At 37.0% G+C, this 12,762-nt stretch overlaps 1 protein-coding gene across 1 annotated transcript in view; it reads right to left on the bottom strand.

Annotated features, from left to right (window-relative positions):
* Positions 1 to 12,762, bottom strand: part of Dtwd2 (DTW domain containing 2) — a 45,238-nt gene that overhangs the window by 17,166 nt on the left and 15,310 nt on the right. The window contains exons 2-4 of the mRNA XM_041660305.1: positions 6,465 to 6,555; positions 3,679 to 3,773; positions 3,185 to 3,377 (exon numbers count right to left, since the gene is read on the bottom strand). Of these exons, the coding sequence (XP_041516239.1) occupies positions 3,185 to 3,377; positions 3,679 to 3,773; positions 6,465 to 6,555 (379 nt within the window). The remainder of the gene's footprint in view (positions 1 to 3,184; positions 3,378 to 3,678; positions 3,774 to 6,464; positions 6,556 to 12,762) is intronic.

Raw genomic sequence — 12,762 nt, 5'->3', positions numbered from 1 at the left:
ATGCTAGAGGAGCTACATCTTGATCCTGCAGGCAACAAGAAGTGGTCTACAATACTGGGCATAGCTTGAGCATATATGAGACCTCAAAGCCCACCTCCAGCTTTCACGGTAGGATTCTTCTTTTTTGTTTTTGTTTTGTTTCTTTGCTTGGTTTGCTTTTTGATTTTTCTTTCAAATTTGGTTTTGTTTGGTGGGAGAGGTTGCAAGGGCAGAGAGAGGACAAGGAGGATAAAGGAATGGAGAAAAGCGGGAACAGAATGCTTGATGTAAATTCCACAATGAATCAAAAAAAGTAAAAAAAAAAAATACAAGCTGGTATATCTGACTCTGTTACCTGCTTCTAGGACCTTTCCTCCTACCCAGTTCTCTCGGCCAGCACTAATAGGAGAGGAGGTGCCTAGTCTCACTACAATCTGATACGCCATGGCTGGTTGATATTCATGGAAGGACTGCCCTTTTCTGAAGAGAAACAGAGGAAGAGTGGATAGGAGTGTGAGGGGAATGGGAGAAGAAGAGGGAGGGTAAACTGTAGTCAGGATATAAAAACAAAAAAAAAGTAAATACATAAATACAAAAAAAAAAAAAGAATCCAAGCTGGGCAGTGGTAGCACACACCTTTAATCCAGCATTTTAGGAGGCAGAGACAGGCCAAACACTGTGAGTTTGAGGCCAGCTTGATCTACAGAGCTTGTTCTAGGACAGCCAAGGGTACACAAAGAAACACTGCCTCGAAAAAAAAATCAGAAAAGTGATAAAAAGGTGTCCCAGGATAACTGTCCTACCAGATTGTATATTCCAGCTGGATATCAACAACAGAAACATCAGAAAGCTTACAAACTCATGGAAACTGAACAACTTACTACTGAATGAAAAAAATGGGTCAAGACATGAATTAAGAAAGGAATTAAAGACTTTCTAGAATTGCATGCAAATGAATACACAACATACCCAAACTTATGGGACATATTGAAAGCAGTTGGAAGAGGTAAGTTTATAGCACTAAGTGTCTACATTTAAATAAGTGGGGAAATCTCATACTAGTAACTTTACAGCATACTTGAAAGCTCTAGAACAAAAGAAAAAAATCATACCCAAAACAAGTAGATGGCAAGAAATATTCAAACTCAGAGCTAAAATCAGTAAAATAGAAACGAACTAACAATACAACGAATGAATCAATAAAATAGAGTTGGTTCTTTAAAAAAAAAATCAGTAAGATTGACAAACCCTTATTCAAATTAACTAAGAGGTAAAGGAAGAATATCCAAATTAACAAAATTAGAGATGGAAAGGAAGTTATAACAACAGACACCAAGAAAATCCAGAGAATAACAAGGACATACTTAAATAACCTATACTCCACCAAATTGAAAAATTGAAAAGAAATGGATGTTTTTCTTCATATATACCACAAATAGACACGACCAGAGAAGAACTTTCCATGATACATCATAGTCAAAATGTCAAAAATACAAAGAAACAATGCTAAAAGTAGTATGAGAAAATTGTGAAGGCACTTACAAAGGCAGGAACACCACAATAACCAGACCTTCCATCAGTAATTCTAAAACTTCAAAAAACATGAAGTGAAATATTTCAACCTCAGAAAGCAAATAACTATGAACTGCTATACCCAGTGATGTTATGTTTAAAAACTGAGCAAGATACACACAAATTAAAGCACTCTGTGGTAACCAAGTGAGAACAGAAAAAACTTTCCAAAGACTACTATACAGGGAAGAAGAAGGACAGTGTCCTCCACATGTGAATGGTGAAACATGAGTCAGCTGCAAAGGAGAATGAGGCCCGGTCAACTGCAGGAACATGATGAACACTGACAACACCATCCTGGGTAAAACAGACAGACACCATCATACCATCTCTTCACACTCCTGTGAAACCTAAAAAAGTTTATTACAGAATTCGAGGTCAAATAATAATTGGCAAAGAGAGGAAGGGAGAGAGGCCAGCAAACAAAGTTAGAGAGAGAAGGAAGGAGTAAGTTCTCATGGTATGTCACACAGCACAGTGCTCCAGTCAACAACAGCCAATCTTCAAAATAGCTGGAAAACAAATCTGAATGTTCTCACCACAAAGAAACAGCTGCTGCTTAAGGAAAGGTTCTTAATACAGAGAAATAATACTTAAGTAATGGGACCCAACACACTAATTTGATCATTAAGCAATGTATAACACCCCAGAGAACCATAGGTATTCCATGTGCAAGTATTATGTCAATTAAAATACAACTGAAAAATTGATCAAGAAAAAATTACTGAAGTAAAAAAGGCAAATGTAAATAGAAAGCTTGAAGTCTCCGCAGGAGAATCTGAAGGGATTTAAAAGTACCCAGAGCAGACAGCTTTACCAAAGCATTCTATCTTATTTCTATGGAGGATCTAATTCTATACGTAACTAGTCTAGGCTACAGAGAAATATTTATTCATTTTATCCTGTGAAGCTGGAAAACCTTAAAACTCAAACTTGCCAGGGAAAAATATGAAAACCATGTGCATGACAGTTTAATACATTACACAAAATCCAAGCTACAGCTGAATACAAAATGTTAACAGTCAGGAAAGTTCACTCCCAAAACACAAACACAGTTGAATATTTCAAACCCTATGATTACAACAAATTATATCAAACAGGACTGGAGAGATGGCTCAGAAGGAAAGGGCACTTCCCACCAAGCCTGACAACCTGAGTTAGATTCCCAGGACCCACAAACTTCTGTGTATACACACACACACACACACACACACACACAATGTTAAAAAAAAGCTTTTAACATGAAAAATGAAGGACGAACCATATGATGATAATAATATCTACCCCAAAAGTACCTTGCAAAAGTTTAATCATTACTTATAAGTAACTATGTATTTAAATAACATTTCCTAACAAAATCATTTATACACATATAGAGATGACACATTTGAAATTTTCTCTATATACAATATATGTACTCACTTATGTAAGTATACATACTTACTTACAACAGAGATTTATATGTGCATACATTCATAAACATAAATCAACTTAAAGTATATTATTAGAGAATATGGCAAATATAAATACATATATAAGTTTGTATATGTAAATATATGTATATATTTACCAAAAGCCTAAAGAGCATGTAATTGTACAATTGTACTTATTCTTTGTTAAAGTATTAGTTTACCTGTTTGGGAAGTCGGAACAAGGAATTCTTATAGAAAATGTCTTTAGCCTGGCTCCATGTACCATCAATGATGATGATTGTGGAAGGATAAACAGGAGAATCTAATATAAATTCTTCCAAATTAGTAGCTTCAGCCCCTGGATATAATATTAATGTACCAGAGTCCCGGCAAACAGTTGAAAGTTCAATATCTCTAAAACAATAATTTTTAAGATATCTTTATTAGGTACAGGGAAAACAAAAATTTAATACACTTAGTGATTGCCTAAGCAAAGCTGCCCTCTCAAGGAATCTGTCCAGTCAAACAGGAGTGCCAGTTCAAAGGTTACCCAAAAGCCTCTGAATCTGGTGCCTGGCATGCTGTCTCCTCAGCCACAGTTCTTCCTGCCAAGTCTTTCCTAGCCAATGACCAGTGACATCGTTTTTAACCCTCCCAAAGAAACGTCTATGTGGGAAAGACCCGCTTCCAACTGCCCGCCAGTCTGCTCACTTACCGCTCTTCACTGAAGCGGCGGCCAATCTTTACTGTGCACTTGTCAGGGGGCAGGCATGCTGCTAGCAGAGGGACCGTGCGCAACACTTTGCTTTCCTTTAAAGAAAAATTAAAAGATGGAGTCATTACCCAGGTAAACACTTTTAAAACTTTCCTGGAACTGAATGATCAAGTGCTTGCGCACAGGTACAGGGAACTCAGTGACAGCAGCAGTGTTGCAGAAAAAAAAAAAAAAAACTTTTCTGAGAAACATTTGATTTCTAACTTTATACATTTTTACAAATCTTTTACCTAAGACCAGACTTTAAGAAGCAATAACATTTCTCTAATTTACCAGTATTAGGCATAACATAAGCACACTTTTAAAACTTACTTAGATATATTTATAGGCTAATGGTTAGAATTTCAAATTATAGGGGGAAAATACTTTATAGATATGTATGCAAATGCCATAATAAAATCCACTGTTATGTATAATTAATACATATTAGCAATAAACTAAATAAATTATAAATGCACATAAATTTGTGTTAAACTGAATAATTTATTCTGATAAGCTTTTTATTTCAACAGTAATTACATTTTGAACATATCAGCTTGCAGATGATAGCCTGTATCTCTATACCAAAAAAGTAGCAACATATGCAAAATATAAAACAAAGGACATGTCAAATTTAGAGACTTACTAATGGCCAAATGGGACAGTTTAAGCAACAAATATTAGACTCTAATACAAAATACAAAAGTCTCCACACTGTTACCTGAAAATTAATAACTAACTAATGAGAGAAAGGGAAGTAGCTTTCTTACACAACTCTAAGTCCCCAGGGAAAACGCTGCCCACTCCAGAAAGCTTCCTTCCTCCTCCGATGGAAGTGAGCTGCACTTTCAGGATTCAGACCCAAGCACAAAGCTGACCACCTTCTGTAGTTGATAGTTTGTTTGTGCTATAACAAATAAAGCTTGCCTGAAGATGACAGTGGGAAGTCAGAGGCCAGGCAGTGGTGGCATACACCTTTAATCCTAGCACTTGGGAGACTAGGCAGGTGAATCTCTATGAGTTCAAGGCCACCCTGGACTACTCAAGACTGAATCCGTCTAAAAGAGAAATAGAGCTCACACCTTTGATCCCAGCACTTGGGAGGTGGAGACAGGAGTGATATGGCTGGGTGGAGAGAGGAATATAAGTCAGGAAGGGACAGGAGGACTTGTAGAGACAGGATACCCCGTTCGGTCTGAGGATTTCGTAGAGGTAAGAACTAGTGGCTGGCTGCTCTGCTTCTCTGATCTTTCAGCTTTCCACCCCATACTGACTCCAGGTTGTTATTATTAAGACCAATTAGAAATCGCACTACAACAATCAGTGGTTGTCTTCAGTATCCTAGCTTCCACTGCTAAGAACAAGCTTTCTTGTTACCACAACTCTATTGCTAGTCCTGTGGAGGCAACCAGAGAGCCACTGTGCCTTAGGTCACATAATCCTCTCCACCACATCTCTCTCCTGGAACCCATCCAAATGCTTTTCAGTCTCATTTTTATGGGAGAACCATGAAACTGTCAAATCTGTTTATACAAAGTAGTGTGCTAAAGTTACACACAAGCAGCCTGGTGAACAAGAGAAAGGCCAGAAAGTCCCTTTGCTGATAGGGAAGATCAATCTGGATGTACCTGTCTAGTCATAAAACACATCCATAGTGGGCACAGTCTTAAACTGGTCATTTAAAGTGGGGACTGTCGTTTTGAAAAAACTGCAAGAGATTTCAAAATACAAAAATTAGCACGAATCAATTTTTTAAAGCTGTATTTTGAAGGACATCTCATACCATCGGACAACATAATAGTGGAAAAGTACCATATCTGCATCATAATGTGGAAACAATAATAACCAAAATTCAGGTTTTAATCCTGTATGACCATAACAATTTGTTTTCTGTAAATGTAAGTTGTACAGTCTTATAATTTTAACTGCTGTAGTAATTCAGTGACACAGTTGCCAGAATCCTAAGAGCCTGCTGTCAAGTCTGGGAGAGGAGCTGTCAACAAATAATTTGCAACAAAGAAACAGTATTCATCATTCACAAAACAGAAAAGGCTAATTTATTTTACATCTCCCTTGTGTCTTTGCATAAGCTATACAAGATTTTCTTTTAAAGAGGTAAAAGAGTTCTCACTTGGGTTACCACTAAATCTGTTTACATCATGCACTGAGTAGTTTTGTATTAACTAATTTATAATTGCCTGTAGTTTCCTTACATCTCCTCGTCACAAATCAAAACTAACAAACATACATACACACTGGCACATATCTAATCCTAAACAGAGTAGAACAATGTTAGCTAAAAAGCCTTACAGATGGCACAGTACAAACTAAAAGCGTTTGTGCTAGCCACCTAAAAGAAAGAAAATTTTACTTGCATATCCATCTTCTAAGAGTAAAATGCCAAAATAAGTATTTACTCTAGCAAGAAAAGCCATCAGGGAGCCAAGATGCTGACGAGAGTTTCAAAAGCAGTCATTTTTCTCAGCTCTTTATTCACAAAATTGCATCTTTTCATCTTACAAATCTGCTAGAGTTCTAAATCTCTACCTCACAGCAGCAGGATTGTGAAACACTGTCTCAAGCATTGACTCTCTACTATCATCTAATAGGTAAAGCAAATACTTATCAGCAATAGTGGTGCTTCTGAGACACTCACAACCATGAGGAATGAGCATGTTTACATGCGTGTGCTCTCTGCTGCACTCAGACTCCACCTGAAGACAAACCACTTACGAACTTTAACTCACCTCTGCTGGATGCTGAATTATGTACAGATGGGTGGAGATCTGGAGTGGGTACACTGGTAGATATGGACACAAGCATACTTTCTGGGGCCGGCTAAAGAGCAAAAAAAGCAAAGAGAAGCTTTAAAATGTGATATAACATCATCCAAATACACCAACATCATACCATGTTTATATCTAAAGAGGTCTGGAAGCTAAGCTACGTACTTTCAAAATGAAACACTATTAATTCATTTAATGAGACGTTTTAGACATGAAAACTATGAACGAGATTTAAGTAAATTTTCCCCAGCCATAGAAACTCTGGACTTTGCAGTGCACTAAAGTTCAGTGTTGTAGCACCTGTTTAGTGCTTACAAGGCATGAGTTTGGTTCACCTCAAGACAAATAGGTAAATATTAAAGAACTTTAATAAATATTAGTTGTCTCTAGTGGAAAAATAGTCTCTAGGTCACCAGGACATTTTCATTCATGGAGCAATACTTTCATTTACCATAAAAACCAGAAGTCTAGCAAGGCAGTGATGGCACACGCCTTTAATCCCAGCACTTGGGAGTCAGAGGCAAGAGGATCTCTGTGAGTTCGAGGCCAGCCTGGTCTACAAGAGCTAGTTCCAGGACAGCTAGGGCTGTTACAGAAAAACCCTATCTAGAAACCACCTAAAAAGAGAAGGAAGGGAAAAAAACAAAAAACAAAAAAGAACAAGTGCTATTAACTGCTGAACTATCTCTCCAGTCCCAACCACAGCAACCAAAACAGAAAAGGCACTATCAAAGGTATCTCAATTCCAGACCTCAAACTATATTACAAAGCCACAGTAACATGATCAACACTGTAGTGGCAGAAAAAAAAAACACACTGACCAAAAGAACAGAATATAGAACCCATAAATAAATCCACATGTCACTAGATACCCAGTCTTTGACAAAGGAGTCAGAAATATACACCGGGGAAAAAGGCAGCACTTGTGCTATTAAAGCAGAACACTGACATTTTAAAGAATGGAAGCAAATTTGTTTCTCTGTCCCCATACAAAACAATTCAGAATACATCAAAGACCCTCACTAAATCTGAGAATGAAAGTACTAGGTCAAAATATAAGCAGAAGAAGGGCCCTCTGTAAAGGACTCAAATAGAACAGGAAATGACCCAAGAACTGACAGGTGACTACTGGGATTGCACGAAATTAAAAAGCTTCTCAACAGCAAAGGAAATGATGAGCAGAGTGAAGATTGAGACTACAGAATGAATTTTTGAGAACTAAATATGTCTCTGGGAATTATTATTTACAATCCATAAAAAATAAAAAACCAAATCATCCAATAAGCAAAAGATCAAAATGAGGTGAATAAATAATTTTCAAAGAAGAAATACAAAAGATCAATAAACACTTGAAGTGTGTTTATGGCTATACTGACATGTGACACCTGCCATGTTCCAGCAGTAACAAGTGAAAACCCATCAGTATACTTACAGGACTGATCACTGGCGATCCTTCCTCTATTTAAGTGTGATGGAGCACAGGGTAAGAAACACGTATGCTAAACTACAGAGTGTGGGTAAATTGGCTGAAATAGTTATTACAGAAACAAACTCTTTCTACAAATACTAAAGACATATCTAAATCCCAGCTTCTCAAACTACAGTTCACAAACCAATATGAGGTCAAATATCTCAACAAGTGAGTCACAAAAGATCTGACAGCGGCAAGGGTTCCTGATGGTACAATGACCAAAAAGCAACAAAATCAAACATGTAACAGGTCTGAGGTGTGTCTGGTAGCACCTACCATATAGCATTGTACATGTTTCCCCTGCAGCCTTGATTCTAACACATAATATGCATACTTTGCATGCACACGCTATTACACCATGCAGCACCATCAAACCTTTGCTTCTTAATACACACTAGCTCAATCTCAGACTACTATGTTAGGAAATGCAGTGCTTTTACTGCACATGTGATGTTTCTTGTTCTTATAGAAACTTAATGATTTAATTACTGAAAACAAAAATACTTTATCATCATCCTCAGCACTGAGAGTACTAAATTAATACTGTATTATAAGGTTTGATTTTTGTAAAAAGTGGTGTCCGAATTGCTGTTTGTCTCATATAAGATAACTAAATAAATTTCAGCATACAATATGGTGTCACATGCCTTTAATTCTAACACTGGGAAATGAAAGCAGGAAAATCAGGAGTTCAAGGTCAACCTCAGCTATATAGAAAGTTAAAGTCTGAGACTAGCCTGGGGCACAAGAGACCATGTCTCAATTTTTTTTTTTTAAAAAAAAAAAAATTCTTTTCTGGAGATTAGGACAGAATTTCCAACTATTTCTGAAATAGCCCCAAACATACTTTTGCTGTTTTGTACTATATAGTCATGCATATTTCACACTGATATTTACAAAAATTAAAAGTATCTATCCACTCTGAAAATTGCTCAAGATGTTGCATATTCTTCAGGATCAAATATTCTGCTAAGATTAATTCTGTATGCAAAAACAAACATTTATATCTCATTAGTATATAAATTTTCTTTCAATTTTAAGAAATGATAAATTTGTATTTATTCCAAAGAATTGTTTTAAAATAAAGTTCTTGATGATTTGCTATCAGTAAATATTTGATTTGTATAGTTATATGCACAAAGTACATAAAATTTTATTAAGTAAAAAAGATAAGTAACAGGAGGGTTTTTAAAAATTTATTTTTATTTTATGTGCTTTTGACTATATGTATGTATATATATCATGTGTGTAAGAAACCAGAAGAGGCCATTGGATTCCCTGGAGCTTGAATTACAAAGGTTACTATCTATCATGTGGGTTCTTGGGTCCCTAGCAAGAGTAGCAGGTATTCTTAACCACCCAAGCTATCTCCTCAACCCCAACAATGGGAAAGGGCTTAAGAAGCTTTGGTCTACTAGGCCCTCTGCATGTGTTTGACAGCAGTGTAGCTTGGACTCTTTGTAAGACTCCTTGCAGTGAGGTCAAGACCTGACCCTGGCGCTTAGCTGGCTTTTGGGAACCTGCTCCCCATGCTGGATTACCTTGCCCAGCCTTGATGCAAGGGGAAGAACTTGGTCCTGCCTCAACTTCATGTGCTATTCTTTGTTCAGGCCCATGGGAGGCCTGCCCCTTTCTGAATGGAGATGGAGGAGTGAGGAGTGAGGAGTGAGGAGTGAGGAGTGAGGGTGGAAGAGGAGGGGGAGTAGATGGAAAGTGGGTAGGGGTGTTAGGAGAAGAGGATGGAGGGGAAATTGTGGTTGGTATGTACAATAAATGAAAAATGTTATTTAATTAAAATAAAATGAAAGAAAGGGAGGGAAGGGAAGGGAAAGGAGAGGGAGAAAGAGAGAAAGAGAGAAGGGAGGGAGAGAGAGAGGGAAGGAAGGAGGGAGAAATCAAGACAAGGAAGGAGGGAAGAAAGGAAGAAGGGAGAGCGAGCGAGCGAGCGAGCTCTGGTCTAGATGGTACCTTGCTCATGGATTAAAACACATGATCCTGGACTGGAGAATGGACTCAGTGGTTAAGAGCACTTTTTACTCTTGCAGAGGACCCAAGTTCAATTCCTAGTACCCACATGGTAACTCACAACCATCCATAACTACAGTACTAGGGGATCTGATGCCCTCTTCCAGGCATGCAAGTGGTACACAGATATACATGGAGGTTAAACAGTCAAATATATAAAATAATAAAATACATAAAACTTTTTGTTTTGGTTTTGGTTTTCGTTGTTGATATTTTGGATTTTTTGGTTTTTTTAGACAGGGTTTCTCTGTAATGGTTTTGGCTGTCCTGGAACTCACTTTGTACACCAGGCTGAACTAGAACTCACAGAGATCCATCTGCCCTCTCTGTCTTCCAACTGCTGGGATTAAAGGTATACACCACCACTGCCCAGCAAAATACATAAATCTTTTTTTAATTATTTATGTTTATCTTATTTGGTGTTTTGCCTGTATATAATATGTCTATGTGAGGGTATCAGATCTTGGAATTATCTGTCATGTGGGTATTGGGAATTGAACCCGGGTTTTCTGGAAGAGCAGTTCTTAATTGCTGAGCCCAAAATGCATAAATCTTAGAACATACACATACACGATCCCAGTCTCTTTCCTTCAATGAATCTTAAATAGATTAACAATCCAAGAAAAACCAATGCACCCATTTTCCTTTGAGATGATCTGATATGACTGTCTTGTCCAAGGAGGAAAGTCCTGTCATGGACAGAAACAGATTTACAGGGTGACAAGTACTTTCATGCTCACTAGTATAAAGCACAGAAAAAAGCAGAGACATCAATGAACCTGAGTACACCAGCAAATATAGGTCAAGGACTGCTATAATAAAGAACTTTTTGTAAAAGAAGAACTAGGGCAACATTCAAATTCTAAAGAAGATTATAATTTTTCACATGAAATTTATCAAAAATATAAACTAAGATGATCAAAGAAAAAAATCAAATAAAAATTTGTTTCTCTAGCATAACATCAGACAATTTAATCATATTCTAATAAGTAAGGCAGAATTCATTTTGGAAATCTTTAATAAACATAGACAAATTTTAGCCAAAGAACAGCTATGGTTCTACAAACATTAGCTTTAATATTTTGTAGATAAAAGTCCTGATATTATAGCACCCTGTGCTATCACAGAGTGAACATTCATTTCAAACCTTTAGTAGATAAATCACCAATTACACTACATTTTTATAATTATTATTCATCAGCTGTGTTGTGCAGCATTTATTATTAGGTTTGATTTCAATTCTTATGGGCATTTTTACAAACCTTGGCATCACTAAAATTCCTTACTGGCATTATGAGATCAACTTACTCAAGCTACCTTTTATAAACACTCCCTCAAAGAACTCAGTGAAAATGTTACATGAGATTAATTTTATAAAAAAATAAACCGAAGCAAAATATTGTAGCTTTTTTAAATTTTATCTTTGAAAATTTGAATATTAAATACAGCTACGTACAAAAAATTAAGTTTCCTTCCTATGGAGGAACCATTAAGAACATTTACCAAGTACACTCTAAAAGTCTATTAATAAAATTGGTTCTCAGGAACTGGTTAGGTTCCTGGTCACTTTAAGTCATCAATCTGCATACCACTCAGTATGTTGTTTTAAGGGTGGGTCTAACCAGAGAAATGTTTATGCTCTAAAACGCTCCCTATTTGCAACTATTTCTTCCTCACAGGGCTGAACTCATGCATTAATTATAGTCTTTTACATTTCTTTAAAGTCTTACTTGCATTTCTGAGCTTTTAGATAATTGAGACTGTGATCCGGCTACAAGACCTGGGGGCCAGGAATGTGGGGTTTGAATGAGATACTCTGAGTAAGCCCTGGACATTTGAGTACCTGGCCCCCAGTTTATAGCTTTTCAGAGGATTAGGAGGTATGGTCTTGCTGGAGGAAGTATGTCATTGGGGACAGAGTTTGAGTATGCTTTCTACTTCCTGTTAGGTGTTTGCATCATCATCACCTAGGAGGCACATTAAACTAGATGGCTGAGCCTGCCCATCACCTCACTGAGTTTCTGACAGGAAAACGCTGGGAATCTGTACTTCTGACAAGTTTGTGGGGGACACTGGTGCTGCAGGTGGGCATGGAGAACAGAGGGTGGTCTCAGATGCACTTCCCTATAAGCATCCACCCTGTAGAATTTTCTTTCCCACTGAATGACTTGAATTCACTCCTATCTAAATGCTGCCTACTTATTCATTCCTGCATCTGAAGACTGTCAAAGCCTTTTGAATTTTTAAAGGAACAGTTACCAAAGAACAACAAAACAGTGAAGGAACAAGTCAGTTAAACCATTTTCTCTTCATGAAAATATGACCTTTCCTAGCCAACCAGTTCAGTTGCCCTGACAACTCTATCACTAGGCAACCCGCATATGATTAAAACATCCCACAACTAATACAATGTATATTGCCTAGAAAACTAGGGGCTCTAGGAATCAAACTCAAGTTCTCATGCATGTATAATAAGTACTTTAACAACTGAGTCATCTCTCCAGTCCCAAACCACAGTTCTTTAAAACATCTTATCATTTCAATTGACCAACTCTATATTTAGTGAGTTACTTTACAACGAGAATTTGAGTCTGTTACCTTAAATACTTTCTCTCTGCAGCAATGCAGTAATGATGACTAACTGTTCAGCCATTAAACTATCTCTTAATAAAATAGTAAATGCAGAGTAATTGTCTGTACTCTTAACTCTTTGAAAAAGAAAGAATAAAAAGCTATATATATAAACTTAAACCTGAAGGTTAT

This window comes from Microtus oregoni, unplaced genomic scaffold (assembly GCF_018167655.1).
Source record: "Microtus oregoni isolate MIOR12 unplaced genomic scaffold, Mior012 000011F_ref0000422, whole genome shotgun sequence".
In the NCBI taxonomy this organism is placed as follows: domain Eukaryota; kingdom Metazoa; phylum Chordata; class Mammalia; order Rodentia; family Cricetidae; genus Microtus; species Microtus oregoni.
Note: the sequence above shows the minus strand (reverse complement) of the source record. Positions and strands in the feature narration are given on the sequence as shown.